The sequence below is a fragment of the Capricornis sumatraensis genome, chromosome 14, assembly GCF_032405125.1.
Source record: "Capricornis sumatraensis isolate serow.1 chromosome 14, serow.2, whole genome shotgun sequence".
Classification (NCBI taxonomy): Eukaryota; Metazoa; Chordata; class Mammalia; order Artiodactyla; family Bovidae; genus Capricornis; species Capricornis sumatraensis.
The window spans coordinates 10,982,165-11,003,220 of NC_091082.1; the positions used below are offsets into that span (position 1 = coordinate 10,982,165).

General features: G+C 38.0%; 1 protein-coding gene across 5 annotated transcripts; it reads left to right on the forward strand.

Annotated features, from left to right (window-relative positions):
* The first annotated feature begins 1,229 nt into the window (after positions 1-1,229).
* Positions 1,230-19,751, forward strand: MDM4 (MDM4 regulator of p53). Of its 5 annotated transcripts, XM_068986164.1 has the most exons (10): positions 1,230-1,307; positions 2,709-2,783; positions 5,932-6,065; positions 7,046-7,101; positions 10,680-10,747; positions 11,412-11,511; positions 13,695-13,855; positions 15,573-15,722; positions 16,360-16,440; positions 18,420-19,751. In XM_068986164.1, exons 1-10 carry the CDS (start codon positions 1,230-1,232, stop codon positions 18,990-18,992), a joined length of 1,476 nt encoding a protein of 491 aa, XP_068842265.1. In that variant the 3' UTR covers positions 18,993-19,751. The 5 variants fall into 5 exon arrangements, with proteins under 5 accessions (XP_068842265.1, XP_068842266.1, XP_068842267.1 ...); XM_068986165.1 differs by lacking the exon at positions 15,573-15,722; XM_068986166.1 differs by lacking the exons at positions 2,709-2,783; positions 5,932-6,065; positions 7,046-7,101 and having other exon boundaries at positions 10,709-10,747.
* The last annotated feature ends 1,305 nt before the right edge of the window (positions 19,752-21,056 follow it).

Here is a 21,056-nt window from a genome sequence, read left to right on the forward strand (position 1 = left end):
CTTTGTTGTCTTTAGTAAGTCTTCTCAGAAGAGTGAGGAGTCTTGTTACCTGCAAACCAGACTCTGTTGATTTTATTTTATTTATACATTTTGCTGACTTTTATCAGCTTTTTACTAGAAAAAGTTCTGAAGGTAAACGCAAGTTTATTTAAAATTTTTTCTTTCTCTATAGTTTTTTTTTAATAGAAATACGTCTAATTTTGACTGTGGTAGGTCTTGGTCGCTGCCTGCAGGCCTTCTCTAGTGGTGGCAGGTGGGAGCTACCCTTTGTCGCGGTGTGTGGTGGTTTCTCTAGTCGTCGTGGGCTCTGGGCGTGCAGGCCTTCAGTAGCTGCAGCGCGTGGGCTCAGCAGCGGTGCGTGGGCTCAGTTGCTCGGTGGCATGCGGGATCTTCCTTGGCCGGAAATTGAACCGGTGTTCCCTGTATTGCAAGGTGGACTCCTAACCACTGGGCCATCAGGGAAACCCCTGTAGGGTTTTTGTTTTGTTTTAAAGGACAAGAGATAAAAGGTGAAAAATAATTAAACCGTACTTACCCTTTATTCAATTCATGTATCTCTCCTTTGATGCTGTATGTCCACCTTGGTTTAACCCATTTTGTAGGTGTTTAGTTGCTATAAACACTTCGGGCTTGGCACATTTTAAAAGCTGCTTCAACTGATACTGAATATTTTGACTCTCTTTCCTGTGGTCTCTTGCCAAGACATGTTTCAACATGTTGCAGAGGTTTTCCTAGGCATGCTCTGGGAATCTTAAACCTGTCACTTAATCTTGGTAATTCCCTCAGCCCTGCATCTGTCTCCTAGGGGGTGCTCTTGAGCACTGTCCAGAAGAGGAGGCGATACTGGAGAACTGTGTGATCTACAGGGGAGGGAATGATTGTAAGTTTCACTTTCAGCTGAAACAGTGTCCTCATCATCATCACTGTAGAGGCTGGAACATGCCTGAACAGATTTTTCTTGCAGACTTCACTCGAGGGAAGTATAGATGGTTTTTACTCTTAATTATGCTCTTCTGTTTTTTGCAGAATCAACTAGAAAGTGATCAGAAGAACCGCAGCATGGGTATATTGCACTTGTGTAGGGTGCTCTGATACATGTGTCTTTTTTTACTTCTGCTTGCTGCTTTTTTTTGGTATATCCTAAAGAGAATTTTCTACTTTAGAAGATATTTTATAATTTTTTTTCCGTTTAAACTTAACAGCAGACTTCACTTCACTTCACTGCCAAAATGACATCATTTTCCACCTCTACCCAGTGTTCAGCATCTGACAGTGCTTGCAGGATCTCTCCAGAACAAACCAATCAGGTAAATTATTTTTAGGCATTCTTGTTTTTCTTCAAGTTTTTGAATAGATTGGGGCATGTAGCTGACTTCAGTGACTAGGATTTTATGTAGAGCAGAAAAGATTACTTTTTAAATGTCATAAATGGCATCAGTGCTCATAAATTTGAATTGATCATCAGTTAAATAAATATTTAAAGGTTACAGATTGCTCAAAATGGCACATTTTAAACACCACCCTGTTTTAGGATATGACTGGCTAGTGGAGAATTTGGGGCCAAGTTATATATTTGTCTTCTTTCTTACTTTGTTGTAGCTAGTTTGTTTTCTTTAAAAATCAGTTTTAAATGGTAATTATAGCAAGTGTATTCTTATTAAAAAATTCAAACTTTATCACATACTTATCTGTAGAGATTCCTGTGACCATCTCCTCTCTTCGCTCAAAGTTCTCTCCCCGTAAGATAACACTATTATCAGTTTGGTGTGTCTTGTTCCAGATCTTTTCCTTTAACATGAAAATAAAAAATTTTGTTTATTATTTCATATGTATTATACCATATATAGTATTATGTATCTTAATTTATGATAAAGCTGGAATTTGGATTTGATAAGGGAAAATGTGGCTTATGTAATAAAGGGCTTTTTCTTAATTGGCCATCTCTAGATGGAAACAAAGGAAGACCTCAAACCTTAAACAAAAAAGAGATTTAAATGTAAAAAGTGAAATGATAAAAAATATTAGAAGGACATTTAGAAGGTGTTGTAAAACTTTAGAATAAGAGCAACTTTAAGACAAAACCAAAGAGGCTGTAAGAGGAAGAAAGACAAATTCGATCATATAAAGTGAAAAAGATTAAATTGTTTGACTAAAGATATACACCACAATCAGAAGATGGCAGAGTCACTATTCCATATCTGTATATACCACACCTCATCCATTCATCAGGCAATGGTATTTAGGTTATTTCCATATTTTGGCTATTACGAATAATGCTGCTATGAACAGTCGTGTACAGATACTTACTTGAGTCCCTGCTTTCAGTTCTTTTGGATGTATACCTAAAAGTGGAAGTGCTGGGTCATATGGTAATTCTATGTTTAACTTCTTGAGTAACTGCCAAACTGGTTTCACAGTTGCTGCACCATTGTACATTCCCATTAGCAGTGCATGAGGGTTCCAGTTTCTTTATATCCTCTCCAACACTTTTGTTATAGCCATTCTAGTGGATATGAACATGCTGTCTTTTGAAAATGTGATTTTACAGAAAATTAGCAAGGAATAGTCTGATCATCAGTAGTTACTAGATGCTGAATGTCTACCAGGGTTTGTTAAAAAAAAAAAGTTTAAGGTTTGTTTTTCCCTTGGATTTCAGAGACCACTCTGATTGAAATGTACATAGCAAGTTTATTTTATGTTTGTATCAGGTACGACCAAAACTGCCTCTTTTGAAGATTTTGCAAGCAGCAGGTGCACAAGGTGAAATGTTCACTGTTAAAGAGGTAAGCTGGGACTTCCCTAGTGGTCCAGTGGTCAAGACTTTGGCTTCCAGTGCAGAGGGTGTGGGCTCAATCCCTAGTCAGATACTCTTCTGAGGACTGTGAGTTATTTTAAATACACATTTAAATAACTTTTTTAAAAACCAAAACAAATAAAATTTTTTAAGTGGAAAAAACTCTATTAAAACATTAGTCTCTTTGAACTGCTTGAATTTAGTAGGGTAAATATCTTAACCCTTCTTAAACAGAGGGAAGGAACAAAATTATCAAGCTTTTTTTGACTTTTCATAAAAGCTTATCAGGGCTTTCCAGGTGGTACAGTGGTAAAGAATCTGCCTGCTAATGCAGGAGACACAAGAGATGTGGGTTCGATCCCTGGGTTGGGAAGATCCCCTGGAGGAGGAAATGGCAACCCACTCCAGTATTCTTGCCTGGAAAATTCTATGGACAGAGGAGCCTGGCGGGCCGCAGTCGATAGAGTTACAAAGAGTTGGACACAACAGAGCACACACACACAGCAGCTGACACCTGTTAGCAGTGCTGTGTTCCTGAGTCACTCCACCTCTTCAGGAAACGAGTCTGGAGGCATTCCGATTTTCCAGAATACTCATGGTTCCTGTGTCACTTTAAGTGCATCGTCTTGGACTTTATATTTTAAATTCTGATAAAACTGTTTTCCAAACTCTTAATAAAATGTGGATTTTTATATCAATAAAGTTGTTACAATGCATTATGTAGTCTCCTTCAGTAGCATGGCAGAGTTTGCCTGAGTAAGACAGAATTAAGTATATATTGTTTTGGGAAACTGTTTTATGGGGGAAAAGTTGGACAGTTTACACAATAAGCTCTTTATTATGAATCTTGACACTATTTGGTACATGAAGAATTTTCTCATTTTTATTTTTAAATATTGCTTATCATATGTGCATTGAGGCAGTATAGTATAATGAGAATGGTCAGTTCAGTTTAGTTCAGTCGCTCAGTCGTATCCGACTCTTTTCGACCCCATGAATCATGGCACGCCAGGCCTCCCTGTCCATCACCATCTCCCGGAGTTCACTCAGACTCATGTCCATCAGGTCCGTGATGCCATCCAGCCATCTTATCCTGGGTCATCCCCTTCTCCTCCTGCCCCTAATCCCTCCCAGCATCAGAGTCTTTTCCAATGAGTCAGCTCTTCCCATGAAGAGTTTCCAAAGAAATCCCAGGGTTGATTTCCTTCAGAATGGACTGGTTGGATCTCCTTGGAGTCCAAGGGACCCTCAAGAGTCTTCTCCAACACCACTGTTCAAAAGCATCAATTCTTCGGCGCTCAGCCTTCCTCACAGTCCAACACTCACATCCGTACATGACTACTGGAAAAACCATAGCCTTGACTAGACGGACCTTAGTCGGCAAAGTAATGTCTCTGCTTTTGAATATACTATCCAGGTTGGTCATAACTTTTCTTCCAAGGAGTAAGCATCTTTTAATTTCATGCTGCAGTCACCATCTGCAGTGATTTTGGATCCCAAAAAAATAAAGTCTGACACTGTTTCCACTGTTTCCCCATCTATTTGCCATGAAGTGATGGGACCGGATGCCATGATCTTCGTTTTCTGAATGTTGAGCTTTAAGCCAACTTTTTCACTCTTCATTTTCACTTTCATCAAGAGGCTTTTTAGCTCCTCTTCACTTTCTGCCGTAAGGGTAGTGTCATCTGCATATCTGAGGTTATTGATATTTTTCCCAGCAATCTTGTTTCCAGCTTGTGTTTCTTTCAGTCCAGCGTTTCTCATGATGTACTCTGCATATAAGTTAAACAAGCAGGGTGACAATATACAGCCTTGACGTGCTCCTTTTCCTATTTGGAACCAGTCTGTTGTTCCATGTCCAGTTCTAAAGAGAATGGTAGTATGTACAAATTCAGAGTAGTGTTTTTAAAGATCTTATTTTGTATACTTACAGTGGATTTATTTTTTTCTGGAAGTTGGATAGACATAAATGTAAAACTTCCTTTTCCTTTCAGTAGACGTTCTTTCTCATCTTACTTTTCTCTAGATAGTCAATTAGATATGAGAGCTCTGTTAATACTGGGACATGTTTCCTGGGATGGAGGAGCGCCTGAGAGCATCGTTATTCCAGCATAGTAGAAACAGTATAGGGAAGAGTTTTGTGCAGATACCTAATAATTCTTGGGAAGTCAGGGACTAAAGGTAAAAACTGCTGCTTTGGTCTGTTCGGTGGTCTGTGGTAACATTCTTAGTGTCATCAAGTGAGCTTAACTATGAAGCAATTGAAACGAAGGGCTTTTCAGGTGGAGCAGCCGTAAAGATTCTGCCTGCCATTGCAGGAGGTGCAAGAGATTCTGGTTCGATCCCTGGGTTGGGAAGATCCCCTGGAGTAGGAAATGACAACCCACTCCAGTATTCTTGCCTGGAGAATTCTATGGACAGAGGGACCTAGTAGGCTATAGTCCATGGGATCTCAAAAGATCGGACACAACTGAGCACACGCTCACACACACACACTACCCACACGCAATTTTTAAAAAAATCTACCACCTGGAGGAAACATTTGGAAAATTAGATAATTAAAAATTTTTGAATCACTAACTTCTGTGTCTTCCCTTCCATTTTGTTAACTCTGTGAAAAGGTCAGATAGACTAAATTTTTATTTAATAAACACTTAAATTGTTTTATGTACTTACAGTGCTGATGGCTTATTAACCACTGTACTTCCATTTGCCAGAAAGACTTAACACACATCAAAGTCTATAGTGGTTGTGTGCCCTAGAGTTGGAAAACATTTTTATGATCCAGGCAAATTTAAAGTTTATTACTTATAGTAATAGAGCAGATCCCTTTATTTGGACTGGTGAGAGCATTTTTAAGGGGATACCTGGTAAATTCACCAGTTTTCCTCATTATCAGACTGGTATATTTCTGTTCCAAAAAGCAAGGGTCTCCTAGTGTCCAGAACGATAGTGAGTAGATGAGCTTAGTGACTGGGGGCAACTATCCTGTTGTAGGACCCCTTACGCAAGCACTGGTAGTCATGTCCATAATATGTTCTCTCTTCCTCTAGCAAATGAACTGACCTTCTCTCCTCTAATTCGTATTTTGGGCTGCAGCGAGACAAATCTCTTGGTGGCATTCTATTCCCATGTAGGTTATGCATTATCTAGGCCAGTATATCATGGTGAAGCAGCTTTATGATCAGCAGGAGCAGCACATGGTATACTGTGGTGGAGATCTTTTGGGAGAACTCCTAGGTCGTCAGAGCTTCTCTGTGAAAGATCCAAGGTAAAAACAATGAGTGTTTCTTTATCTTTTGGGGTGCTTATACCTAACCACTTAATCCCCGTTGGTTATTAATGTTTATTTAATCCTTTAGTCCACAAGTTATTTGTTGGGCCTGCATATATCAGGTGACTGTGAGGTGCTGGAAGCATGACAGTGAGCAACAGTGTCTAATTTTACTGAGTTTAAAGAGTAGTGAGACAGTAAACACTGTTCCTCATAGTAAAATTATATAGGTAAGTGTTACATAAAAGAGATACATGAGACTGTATTGGGGGATGGGATTCAGGGTCTTAGGAGTTGAGGAAAGGTTCCTTGAGGAAGTGATATTTGAGTTGAGAGCTGGATAATTAAATACTTGGGAGAGCCTATTGAAGGAGAGCTTCTGGCAGATTGAACATCGTATATAAAGGCGCAGGTAGGAGCTTGATGTAACTAGGTTAGATTTTGTGAAGCAGTGTTATAGAGAGAGGAAGAATGAGCTGACGAGAGAAATGTAGAGTTTCTGGGCAGTTAAAGGTTAATGGTGGGCTTCATAAGAATCACGCTAGAGCTGTTCTGACCTGCTGTGTGGCATTTTCCAGCTGCATGGGGTATATGGTTATTCACTTAGACAATCAGGAGCTAATTAATAGTTGAGAAGTCAGTGTTCTCTTTCTCTCTATAGCTTTGTGATCAGTTTTCTAAGACTCCCTTCCTATAAAATGTAGGAGGAGGGAGTAGTCTTAAAGGAAATCTCCCCAGTTAGGTTACTGTTAGCTTATGAAATAAAATGTAAAATGTTTTTATGAAGGCAGAGTGATACAAGGGCTTGGATACTAACATGCTGATACTTAATAATTAAAAAAAAATGTATTCTGGGGAGAAAATTCTGCCTCTTTATGTGTTACAGAGAATGTTGGGACATAGCATATGAAAAATATATTTTACATATTAATGGGAAACCATGTGATTATTAATTTTCTAATTTATCTCTTTTACAGCCCTCTCTATGATATGCTAAGAAAGAATCTTGTCACATTAGCTACTGCTGCTACAGGTACGTCACATCGTATTTCTTCAGTCCTTATCACAGTTTTAACTTTGGGGGGCAGATCATGGGAAAAAGGGAGGATTTAGATGGAAATTGAATGCTGTCTTGCCATGACTTGGGGGGGATGGCGGTCACACAAAATGTTGCTACTGTTTATTTGAGTTTTCATTGTGAAAATTTTCAAATATACTAAAAATAGAGATTAGAATAAGTGAAGCCCACCTCTTAGACTTAGTGATTGTTAACGTTCTGCCATATTTGTTTCATCGACACAGGCTTTAAAAGTCTCTTACAGATAAGGACTTTTTTCTTTCAAATATAACTACAGTGTCACTATTACACCCAACAGAATTAATAATAATAAACAAAATAGTAACTCCATAACATTACCCAGCAGCCAGTTCATGTATGTTAACTCCACTTATTTCAGAAATATCTCTTACGTTTGGCTTATTCAAATCAGTATCCAAACAAAGTCCACACTTTGCTTTTGGTTGATACGTCTTGCTAAGTATTTTTAATCTATAAAACTTAACCCTCTTTTCATTATATTATTTATTTGTTGAAGAAATGGATCATTTCATTTGTCTAATAAATTTCCCACATTCTGATTTTCAGATTGTGTCCTGTGATATTGTTTAACATGTTTCTCTGTCTCTTCTATTTTTGGTGAACAAATAGTGCTTGAACAAATAGTGTTTGGATGGATTCAAGGTTAAATTTTTTGCCAAGATTTCATAGGTAGTGCTTCATACCTTTATTGCATCACATGAGAGCCATGTAAGGTCTATGTATCCCTTTTTCAGTGGTGGTAATATTTTGTGGGCTTTATGTGATGTTTCCCTGACCATCTGTTAAAAAGGTCCCCCTCCCCTGCCCCTGAAGAACCTTTTTTCCTAAAGGTTTTAGTTTTCTGTTATTTGAATGCCAATTCGCCTGACCTTTTGCTTGATTCCACATATTTTAAATATTGTCCTTTGAGTTTAATTTATTAGCATTGTGAAGGAAACTGGCTGCTTTGGGGTCTGAAGTATGGTGTGTTAGAGATAAGTGAATAAACTGTATACAGCTAAAATATAACCCTCTCACTCATTTCCAAATAATGAAACTTTTTTCTTTTTCCATTCCTACATGAAGCCCTTTTGTGAGTTTCAGATTAGATTTTAGGTGACGTTGTTCTTTGAAGAAAACCCAAGTTGGTAATCTCTTTAGATTGGGTATTTTTCAATAGTTTACTGAAACAAACAGGTTGAAAAAAAAAAACCATTTCTAATAAAGATTTACTCTTTACAGTGAGAGCAAAGAGACTCTGCTCTCATACTGAAGTGTCAGTTTGAACTTGCATTGAATTTTGAAGCCTGTTGGTTTCACTGAGCCACTTCACCCATCTGTAAAGCTCTGTTTTAGAGGGAAGGCCTTGCAAATGATACGACACTTTTTTGAAGTTCAGGCACTTGTGAAATAGTATGGTTTTCCTAGGATAGTCACTATTGTCTTGAAATACACAAGTAATTTTATATTTGCTGATCTGTTCTTCCAGTAAAATTTGCTTTCTGACTGATCTGTTCTCTAAATATCTAGAGTGAGCATAATTCTCACTTTTTCTCTCATTTTCTTTCTTCTACTTCCTCATCAGAATTTAACATGCTGTATATTAAATGAACTCTGCTCTAACAGACATTTCAATTTATCCTCACAACCCTATGAGGAAGGTCTGGAGATGAAGAAACTGAGGATTTTTGAGTTTTTTTTTTTTTTTTTAATAGAATGAGTAATTTGCCCAAAATGAGATACCACTGATAAGAGAGCAGATATTTGTGACTGTCCCACCCTTGCTCTTTCCTTTATGCCACACATTGATGTCTCTTTAATCCCTGCTTTTAAAAAATTTGCCCCAATTAATTTTTTAACACATTTTAAAAAATCTGAACATTAAATCTTTAAAACATTCTTTGTTCTTTAATTTATCACTTTTAAATAATTTCACTTACAAAAATGTTTCAAAGATACTAAAAAGAGTTCCCAGATTCCCCAGTGGTACTAACTGATTTAATTGCAGTACAGTGATCAAAACCAGGAAATTGCCCCAAAGTAATTTTGACTGGTTGTCTGTTCTGAATTTGAACTTGCATTAGTGCTTGTCGTTGCCCATCTCTGTTGCTGTTCATAAATTGGATTGCATGTTTTTTATTTGAAAGGACAAATGAGAAAACTGCTTTCCCTATCAATTACTTTATACCTTTGCAAATGAAGTAAACCTTTTATTTTGATGGTTGAAGAAATGAAGGTGGTTCTTTATAAATTATTTCTCCAAATTTCCACATGTATTCGAATAAAATGAAATTTATATGACAAATTTTGTATTGAAATTTCCTTGTACATTGTAGTTTCTACTGATAATTTCTTTTTGCTTCTAATTGTTTTAACCTAAGTAAGGTAGTATTTAGAACTAGAAATGACAGTAATCAAATTACTTTATTGAAAAATGCTTCACTGCATTGTATGTTAATTGATCTTTAAAAACTGCTGTGCTCAGAAAATGCTGGCTCTTATAACTTTTAGTATCTTCATTTTATCTATAAAAATGCTTCTAGAAATAATGCTCTTTATAATTACAATTTTGAAAATATTTGCTCTGTGCCAAACAACTGATTTGTCAGACCTGTTGTGGGATCTGTAGCCTTTCTCTGGAAGTCTTTATTGGATGAGGAGTGACATTTTCTATTAAGTGTCTTATTTCTGGACCTAGTAGTAGCTGATGAACCCAATCCATGATAGTCTTATTTGAGTGCATATAGTTACGTAGAGCCTTATATTATGAGTGGTCCAGGCTTATTAAGTTTTCTGCATCTTTTCTTTTCCTGTAGCTAAATTTGCATCTTCTCTTTGGCTTGAAAAATTTGCAAGGCCTTGAAATACATTTTTCTCTGATTATCTAAGTTCTCTCAGGTTATTCTTTCCTTCACTTCTTTTTGTTGGCCTTGAGAGAAACTTTATTTTCTTCCTCTTCCTTAGGAAATGTTTACAGGAACTGGGAAAAATAAGACTTATTCATTAAAAAAAAGTATATACCTGGTGATGATAGTTTAAACTGAAATATCATTGACACTTAGAATGTAACTTTACATGAGGGAGCTATTGTCTCATAAAGCAAACCTAGGTTTTTAGATTTCATAATTCTCTATAGCTTTAACACTTGAAAATAAAAATTAAAAAGTCAGATTTTTTTTTTATCATTTAAAAAAGGCAAACTTGGAATACGCCTATAGGAATTGACAAAATACTCTCCATTATTCCATGCTTGGAATCGCTGTCATATTAAATTTGAAAGCATGATATGGAAGAACATTTTTTATTCATTTTTCATTTTTCTTCAATTATATTTTGGTAATATATTTTGAATAGAGCCTCTTTTGGTCTGTGCCATTTTTATTAATTTTTTTCCTTTCCTTTTGGATGAGAGCCTTGGCCAGTCAAAATTAGGGATCGAGCCTGGCTTCAGGGTTGTTTGCTGAGGTCCTTTTGGTGTGGAAAGAATGGCTATTACCAGGGAAGGTTTTCCTTTTGTTTTACTTGCTATCCAGATGCTGCTCAGACTCTCGCTATCGCACAGGAGCACAGTATGGATATTCCAAGTCAAGACCAACTGAAGGTAAAATCACCACACGGTGACTTCTTTTGTTGTACAGAGTGGCCCCTTCTCTGTACCTATGATCTTGGACTCCCAAGACCTTTCCTGAATGTGGTAAGAATTTAATAAGAAAGGTTCTTGGGAGTTCAAAGACTAGGGACAGAGCGAACCTTCTCTGTTCTGCCCATAACAGAGTTCCAGTCTCTGAATCTTTCTTTGGGATGTAGCACTTCCGATCTTCAGTTCTTCCAGTTTCATTTTCTTGGGGCTTGTGTGTGATGGTGTATGTATATAGGTGTTTGAGGAAATTGCTTGATTAGATTTTAACAGACTTGTTGCAAATAAGTTCATGTCAGGCCATTTCTTAAAGCTTCCCTAAACCTGCAAAACCTTTATGATCATCTTGGTATATGTTTTCTGCATTATGCCTAATTCTGTGTAGGCTAGAGGCTTTATATTGATAGCCTGTTTGTAACAGTAGATTTTGACCTTTGGTGCAGATTTTTTTCCCACAGTGGGTTGAGAGGTTGCCTGTATTTGATGACTGTTGTGAACTCCAGAGTTTTCTTTCCTGGTGCGTAACCCATTGTGTCGCACACTCACTGGTGAGCTGGAATGGAACTGCTACATCCCCTGGTCACAGTCATTTCTGCTGTACTGATGGGTGCCTTTCGCTTCCTTTCAGCAAAGTGTAGAGGAAAGTTCCAATTCCAGGAAAAGAACTGAAGAAGGCAATATTCCCACGCTGCCTACCTCACAGTATAAATGCAAAAATTCTAGGGAAGGTAAGTTTTGGATTAAAACTATGTAGACTTTTCTTTCTCTTTCTTTTTCTGGTGTTTACTTTTAGAAATGGCATCTATTAAGACCGTTACATCGAGAACTCAAAAAATACTAACGCTGTCTCTTATGTGATGTAGCAGCGGTATATGTCATACCTATTTTCACTCTTTTCTGAAACCTTTTCTTTATCCTGCTTACTACTGTTAACTTTGAAGAAGATGGTAGTTCTCTTTTAGCAACACATGGTGACCAGGATGGAGCAAGACCATCTTTAGCTAGCATGCTAATAGAAGATAGCCATGCATCCATCAAGTTGCCACCTGGTAACTCGGCTGCCTTGGCGTTTTAAATCTTGGCTCCCCTGTATATATTTGATCTGGTTAGCATTTTATTTTTATTTGTCTGCTTGAGGCAAAGGCTAATTTCTATATATTTTTGAAGTTTGCAAAGATGGTAAAATGGACCTAATGTCTCAGAGCCAAGAATGAGACATAAGATGCCTGGTGGTTCCTCTGTCCTTGGATGGCAGTCACTAGATCTTTCCCGCTCATGTTGGATATAGTGCAGTCGGGTTAAGTGAGTCGAGCAGCATTTCAGGAGTTTCCCCTAAACCCTGCTTTACAAAGTCTTTCCTGAACTCTTTCCTGCAAAGATAATGTAAAGTCATAAATTTCTCAAAGATATTTTACAGCATGACGGTTTCTAGTGTAGGTACCTGACTCACCTTTGCACAAGTGGCAGGTTAGACCTCTAGCAACATCCCAGAAGGTTATGATACTACAGTTGTTGTAAATGATAAATTTTAATCTGTTTATTATGTTAGGTTGTTTTCTTTAAATTGCTTTGAATATAAGCTGAATTTTGGGCCATCTAGTTAGTTAGCTGGGAGCTTATTTCCGTCTGTATGGTCCTAAGTGTGTAATTTTGTTCCTTTAAATACAAGCCTTTGCTTATTTTCTACTCAAAGGCTGTTTAATATATAACAACAGCCAAGACAAGAAATTGTAGTTCATGATGTAAATTTTGAGAATTAATAGTTTAATATTCTCAAGGATGTGTATAGGTAGAAAGTACAGAATTTTTACATGTGGAAAGAATGGCCTTTTTTTCATTCCCTTCAGAAGAAGTTACAGAGCTTGAATAAGATAAGAGTTGAAGATAAGTTTAATGTGATACCATCTGAAAATTAGGTTTCTCATAATTTCAGCAGTGAGTAAATAAAAGGTAGTTGAAGTTTCCCTGAACACAGGTATACCTTTTAATAGGAACAGCATAATTTGTAAGTAGATAGGGTAACTGTTCTGGCAAGGATCCATTTATTGCAGACATTTTTTCAACTGTATGTACCTTAGCACATTTAAACACCTTTCGTTGCCTTTGGCATGCCTAGTGTATTAGGAAGAGGTAGAGAAGAGTAAGAAAGTACGACAAAAAAGACTGGACAGTGGGAAAGAATGAAAAGAATTTCATGTGGTAGCAACAAACTTAGGTTAGTAACTCCCTTGAGTATCATTTAGATGTACAACACAAGATCTTTTATTTGGAATGTGTGGGCCCTTCCTATGTCCTGGGTTGGCAATATTTCCAGCTTTTAGATATCTTAACTCCAGAAGAGCCTGTTGATCCAGAAAGGACATAGATGTGTATTTATTTGGACAGCCTAGAGTTCAGTGTTTCGTAGTGGTTGTTACCTACTGAAACATAGGAATCATTGAGAAACATCCGAAAATATGTGGTACTAGTGAGACTGCCTTGACAGCCTTGTGATTGCTCAGGATGGTCTGTGCACCTAGTTTCTGTCTCAAGGGTTGGGCCACTATGCCGTCAACATTTGCAGTCACGAGTCAAGTCATTCCTTAGTTGTTATAGTGGTGGGCATGTTTAAAATGCCACCAGGTGACCATTTAGAAATCCTTTTAGAACAGTGTCATTGTTTGGATGCTTTCAGAGTTTATGTTTCTTGATGAATGACCTCTAGTTTCATTATTTGCTAATGAAATCTATAAGCAGAGGAAGGAGATTTGGGCTTTGCAACTGATACAGGTATTTGATTTCTGATTCTTTCTTACCGGGAAAAGGATTTTCTTTTTGCTTGCCTTGTACGAGAAATTTTAAGCATTAGGAAGAGAGTCTTGATTCTTAAGTGTTGTATACAGTTATCATCTTTTCCATTTGACTTTTGTAGATGAAGACTTGGTAGCAAATTTAACTCAAGAAGAGACGTCAAGACTGGACCTCGGGTTTGAGGAGTGGGATGTAGCTGGCTTGCCTTGGTGGTTTTTAGGAAACTTAAGAAATAACTATACACCTAGAAGTAATGGCTCAACTGATTTACAGACAAATCAGGTAAATTTCACATTTGAAGAGGAACTTTTTTTTCTTTTGATGGAGTGACATTCTTGATTACTCTTGAAACATACATTACCTTGTCTAAGAATTCCCATTCAGTGCTAGGACTTTTCAGTGCCATCTATATGCATGCGATGCTCAAATCTGTCTCTTCAGCCCTGATGTCTCTCCTCAGTGCCCAGCTTCCACATCTAACTGCCTACTCAACACTGGATGACCTGACATTCTCCATGTTCAAAACAGAACTCTCGGGACTTCCCTGGTGGTCCATGGCTAAGATTCTGTGCCCCCAAGGCAGGGGGCCAGGTTTGATCCCTGATCAGAAAATTAGATCCCATACTCTAGAACTAACAGTTTGCATGCTGTAAGTAATGATGCTGTGTGCTGTAATTAAGACCTGGCGCAACCAAATAAATGTTTTTTAAATCCCAAAAGAAAGCTCTCGATATTTTCATTAAACATTTATTATTGTCTATTTGGCTGCGCCGATCTTAGCTGCAGCATGTGGAAGCTTTAGTTGCAGCATACAAGCTCTTAGTTGCCGCATGTGGGGTCTAGTTCCCTAACCAGGCATCGAACCTGGGCCCCCTGCACTGGGAGTGCTGAGTCCCAGCCTCTGGACCACCAGGGAAGTGTTTCCTTTTACTTACGTCTTCCTTCTACTCAGTTATTCTAGCCATGCATCCAGAGACTTCATTGATTTCTCTCTCTGTCATATACCGTGTTCAGGTTGTCCACTCTGTTTCTAAAGCATACCTGAGGTCTAGCCACTTTTTATTACTTCCATAGTCTAATCCATCACCATTCTGCTCTTTTATATTCCCCGTTGCACTTCTTTGTGTTATTATATTTTGTTTGTGTATCTATTGTCTGTTTGACCCCATTGAAATACAAGTCCAGGGCTTTTAATTGACCACTCTTTTCTATTGCTTTTATTGACCACTCTATTCCTATTGCTTAGTAAGTAGTACCTGCTTCGTATCTGACACATAATAGACACTATTTGTTCAGTAAATGAATGGACATACACAAATAAAATAATCAGTTGTCTCATGAATATTGTAGAAAAACATGTCATAACGTATCCGTAGATGAGTGTGAAAATAAAGTTATATTTAAAGTTGTTTAAGAATTAAGAAAGAAGTGTTATATACCAGCTTTTCCTCAATAAAACAGAAGAATTCAGAAAGAGGATAGAGGTTTGCATTATCATCAGTATCTCTCATATTTCTTTAATAAACATCATTGTGTTACAGGGAAGAACATGTCACAATTAACAGAAAGTTGTCTAGGTCCTCAGATTGCCACCTGTGAAAAGGAATGTAGATGGATTTTATTTAGTTGAGCAGCTAAGAGTTTTTAGCTTTTAAGCACTTCATTGCTGTTTCTCTAGTGTTACTATTAAAATAGAAAATTCCTTGCTAAGTACTCTCATATCCACCCGTTAGTCTATACATAGTCACTGCCAAGTAGATATTTGTTGAATGAATAGAAATCTGTAGAAGAAAGGCGAGGCATTCTTTTGAGATGTATGAGGACATTGACTTTGGGGCTCATCTACTTTGGTTCAACTGGCACCCCACTCCAGTACTCTTGCCTGGAAAATCCCATGGACGGAGGAGCCTGATAGGCTGCAGTCCATGGACTCGCAAAGAGTTGGACACAACTGAGCGACTTCACTTCACAAAAACTGATGTTTGTTTTTTTCTGTTAGGATATAGGTACTGCCATTGTTTCAGACACCACAGATGACTTGTGGTTTTTGAATGAGTCAGTGTCAGAGCAATTTGGTGTTGGAAAAAAAGTTGAAGCTGCTGATCCTGAACAAACAAGTGAAGAAGTAGGGAAAGTGACAGACAAAAAGGTATGTTGTGGAGGAATTTCACACTGATTGTATTTATGTACACGTAGTATAGCTTGTTCAGATCGGTTTACCGGACACGGTGCTGCTTTGTGCAACAAATGACTCGTGTAATCTCCCCTTTTCATTTTTTAATGCTTTACCCAGTTTTAAGATTTACATTAAGTTAACCAGGCCTGTCTTAAAAATAGGATAGGACTTTGTGGATCACAGAAGTGAGGTTTTAATTTTTAGAATTTTAAAGTTTAGAAGACACTCCCCACATTTTCTCATGCAATCCCATTTTATTCTTATGAATGCCTTCCTAGATTCTCAAGACAAACATTTCTATATTTAATAATTTATACCCTGATACTGTTTATTTAAATACATAAATTTGGGAACGCGCTCCCTTTCTGAATGCTGGAGAGATCTTTGGTAGCCCTTTTTGGTGCTTTTCAGTCATTCATTCTGCTGAAGTGCCAGCTAGGTACGTACAGAATCATGTTCTCGACCTCACACATAAACTGTCTCATTTCTAAGTGCTAGTGATGGGGGAAGAATGTGAGCTCTCAACTGAAGCTCTGCTCTTTTTGCTCTCAGGTAACAGCCTCATCTAAGATACATAAACCTGGCTAATGAGATGTTTTTGCTTTCTCAGGTGATTGAAATGGGAAAAAATGATGACCTTGAGGACCCTAAATCCATAGGTGATGATACTGATATAGAACTTACCTCTGAGGTATGAATTTCTAATAAGCTGTTTGACACACTGCTCATGTCTTCAGAGGTTAATGTCCCAGCAGTTCACTTGTGTTGAAGAGTGCCCTTTCTCCCCATTTCTGTCTACTTTTCCTAGGTGGTAGGAGATGTTGGTTTCTTTATATCTTGTTAGATTTTTATTGGAAGTTGAGAAGAGAAGGGAATGAGTTGATCGAATGCTTTCCCTGCCTTGGGAAGAGATGACTTAAATGCCCCTCTGTGTGCCTTTCTTCCTGCTTTCAAAGCTCTTTGGAAATCATGCAGTGGGTGCCTAGATTGAAAGGAGTCCTGTACTGCTTTTCCTGCTAAACACCTCTCTCTAGTCCCAAAGAGACCTGTAAGCTATCTGAAAGTTTTTGTCAAGTATTATACTTTTGATGCTTTCTTAACTAGAAACAAATGGAAAATGGCTTAATTTCCATGTAGGTTTATATGAATGAAGGGTTGCTAAATGAATTTTCATTAAGCTGTTAGGTAATGGGTTTGGATTTGTCTTCAGTTGGCCACTCAGGTTTAGACTCAAATGAATGTCTTGCTCGTCTCTTTTCATGCTAGCTCCCCATTGGCTCTTTAGTACTTTCTTCAGCTAACTCACTGCGGGAAGAAAGATGGCGGAGTAAGGTTAAGGAGGGGATTTTACAGTTTGCTGCTTGGGGATATAAAAATCTTTGGTTGTCTCTAGTGTTTATCCTGTCCCCTAGCTCCCACCCCACCACTGCTGACCATTATGGTAATTCATTGCAAATTATTTGTCTGTACATGGCTAAGTAATAGCGTCGGATATATTGGTCCATTAAGTGTTCTTGACCATAATACGAATAGCAGAGGTAAGTGCTATCCTAATCAGATTTTTGAGAGTCTTGGGGCCCAGGAAACCTGTTAAGCAAATAGGCTATATTTCATCAATTCAGAGCTGCCATAGAATTTAATAAACCCTATTACTCTGTGTACTACTAAAAGAAGAAAAGTGATGCAGATTAGACTCTGACACACCATCAGTTATGAATTCCAAATCTTTATGAAGTTCCTTGCATATTTGTATTGCATTGCAGATGAGATCTGAGGATCTTAAAACTGGCAAGAATGTTCTGAGGCTCTCTGGAGAAGCATCCCAGTTTAACAAATGGTCATATCCCTGCCTCTCAGTATAGGCAGTTGCGTTGTGACTTCTAAACTTGAAGTGCTTGGCCTTTGTTCTGAAAGTAATCAAGTGAGCATGTATCAAATCATCGATCCTGTCAAAACCAGGCAGTTGCCCACATTTAAATGCACTTGACTGGTTCCAGGTAGCTACCTTTGAATTGAGCAAGGCATTTAAAATGCATTGCACTCTGGTATCTCCTAATTTGAATGTGGAGAAGTGGGGAAAAAAATCACCTGGCATTCAAGGACAGGAGCATTCATTTTTCAGAGTGATTTAGGCATGCAGTCACCTACCTATTCCTGAGAACAGTGGGAGAAGGAGTAAATGTAGCGGCTGTCAGATACCAATTTTAGCTTCCTTGCTGACAAATTTCATAACACTTTCTAATCAGTAGTAAAGAATGACATCTTGAGTATTACCTTTGCTTCCGCCTTTAGCCTCTTGCTGGGGAAAAGAGTAAGTTGTACAAAGAACGGCCTTTTTGTGAAAAGAAGGCAGTGGGTAAAAGCAAACACTGCAAATTGCACCCAGACTAAATAGAAAGCTAAAACAGTTTAACTTTCTTAAAGACAACTACGTCACATTTGGCTTAAAGTGGGAATTATGTCACTATCGTTGTAAAGCTGCTCAGGATGTCCTTACATGTAGCTGTAGACTTTGTTCAAGTTCTAGGCTAGAACTTCAGTGTCTGGTGTGAAATGCCTGGATTCTTACTATCCTAGTGTGAGATGATGAAAATTTGGCCTATTCTCCCTTTCTCTCAATATCATGTTTTCCACTGAGTGAGTACTAACTGGCTACATTTGTCTTTGTAGGATGAGTGGCAGTGTACTGAGTGCAAGAAATTTAACTCTCCAAGCAAGAGGTACTGTTTTCGTTGCTGGGCCTTGAGGAAGGATTGGTATTCAGATTGTTCTAAGTTAACCCATTCTCTCTCCACATCTGATATCACTGCCATACCTGAAAAGCAAGAAGGTGAAGGAATTGATGTCCCTGACTGCAGAAGAACTGTATCGGCTCCAGTTGTTAGACCGAAAGACACATACATAAAGGAAAAAAGCGCGAAACGTTTGGATCCTTGCAACTCGGTGGAGTTCTTGGATTTGGCTCATAGTTCTGAAAGCCAGGAGACGATATCAAGCATGGGAGAACAATCAGATAACCTTTTTGAACAGAGAAAAGATACAGAAAACATGGAGGATTGCCAGAATCTTTTGAAGCCATGTAGTCTGTGTGAGAAAAGACCACGAAACGGGAACATTATTCACGGAAGGACAGGCCATCTTGTCACTTGTTTTCATTGTGCCAGAAGACTAAAGAAAGCTGGGGCTTCTTGTCCTATTTGCAAGAAGGAGATTCAGTTGGTTATTAAGGTTTTTGTAGCATAGCTGAATCAGTGAATCACAGACAGATATTAACAGAGCTGGTGATGTGTCCAAATATCAGTATTGAACATCTCTACGCAGGGTGCCCATTTCATTTATTCATGTGAACTTTTATGTTCTAGGACAGTTTTACCTCTAAACTTATAGTATCTGAGAATAAGTTCTTTAGAACTAAATCAACAATTTGGAGACTATTAACATTAAAAGAGAAGTTAATCATTCTGTCTTCAAAGATGAGGGCCTGGGAGGGAGCAGTAACAGATAGAAATACATTCATTTTTATTTAATTTAATTTCTTACTGTTATTTTCTGGGAGGGAATGTTCTGGGGCATCAAAATCCAAGGTGGCTATTAGAAAGATACTAAAGCTATCAATGAAAAAGCATAAGTAATTAATGTATAAAGTAGATTACTTTATGTTGTGTGGTTGAGAGAAACGATTATTTTTGTAAAGTGCCTAGAACAGTGATATCCAACATTTTTGCTAACATACCTCAAAAAACAATTTTGAAAAAGTACATATGCCTTTTTGCACCTTTTAAAAATTGAGGTGTAGTTAGCAAACAATAAAGTGTTCCCTTCTGCTGAGTTCTAGACATCTCAGTAGCCACCGGAAGCAAGCAGTAGCACATCTGTGTCTCGCGGAATGTTCTCTTGGATCCTTTTCCAGGCAGCTCCTCCATCATTTCATGACTCTCACCCTTGATTAGTTTTCCTTTTGCACCTGTTGAATTTGACTTCTAAAATTTTAAAATAAATTTAAGTACTTAAAGAGGATGTATCCAATATATTGCAGCTGTGCTTTAAATATATTTTTGCCAAAACCTTGGAGCTGTATATTTGGCTGGTTGAATTTATAGAAAAAGTCCTGTCATATAAACTGGCAAAGCCTATTCACATCATAAAACTAAGCAGCCAAAGCAGACTTCATTTTCAGTTGAAACGTTTGACTTTATATTTATTTTTTGGCCGCACTGTACGCCATATGGGATCCTGACCAGCATGGAGACCCGTGCCCCCTGCATCAGGAGCATGGAGTCTTGCCGCTGAACCGCCAGGGAAGGCCCTGTTTGGCATCATTTTTAGTTCAGGTGCGTGTGTTGCATGCACCTGTGGCACAGCCGTCTCAGTTGCAGTTCTAAGACAGGCGCAGAGATTGTGACCAAAGCAATCTCTGCCATACGCTGCCCTCTTTGTCTCCTGGGAGCCTGCTAGCGGTTTCTGTCTTTTTATTTGATGCCTCTAGCGGTTTTTTTTAATGTTCTGAGGTAATGCCCCATGAGATTCTAGACAGGTGAGAAGCAGCCTTTCTTCTGAGAATAGAGATTATAGCCGTTGGGAAAAGGAAAGTATTTAAAGATCACTCTGAAGAGGTTTTATCTGAGCACATAAATATTAGGATAATACATATGGAAATTGAAGATCTTTAAGTTGCTTTCCTTATAGATATTCCTATCTAGTTACCCTATTGGAAAAAATTTTGGTGTATGCTTAGGGGTATGAATATTTTGAAGATCAAGGTCCTAAAATTATTAAAGTTAAGGATCTTAAGAATCAACTTGGGTTGCTTGTTATAAGCCCAACTCAACTCCCTGCCCCAAACACACACACGCACGCATTCACAGGTGCTGGTGCACACGCAGGTACAGACAGTAGAACACAATCCCTTTATTTAGCATTGTGTTTAGAGAAATTTTGTTAAACCTGTAGAAATTAACTAGCACGCACTCATATACTCAACCTCTTATTTTGCACATGAGGCGGAAGGGATAAATAACTGCTGAAAGTCACAGCTAGTGATAGAGCTCTTTCTGGAATCCAAGTCTCGTACAGTAAATCTCTAAACCATGCTTTCTTCCTTCTCATTATTTGTTAACTGTTTAAACTGTGGTGTTTATTAAATTTGGAATAACCGATGGCCTTAAAATACTGAAGAATATGAGCTGCAGCCAAAATAGGACTTCAGAGAGAATAGAGACTTAACCGTTTGTCCTCAAAGAGAAAAGGCAGTACATGTCCGCTTCTCGTACATAATCCGGTAAGTCACTCCTCCCACTGGAAAGACAA

Bases quoted from the DNA above. Each gene is read 5' to 3' on its own strand.
- MDM4 (XM_068986164.1), top strand. From the start codon at position 1,230: ATGACATCATTTTCCACCTCTACCCAGTGTTCAGCATCTGACAGTGCT. The intron at 2,784-5,931 runs GTAAGCTGGGAC...ATTCCCATGTAG, and splicing joins AAATGTTCACTGTTAAAGAG to GTTATGCATTATCTAGGCCA. The intron at 15,723-16,359 runs GTATGTTGTGGA...TTGCTTTCTCAG, and splicing joins GGAAAGTGACAGACAAAAAG to GTGATTGAAATGGGAAAAAA.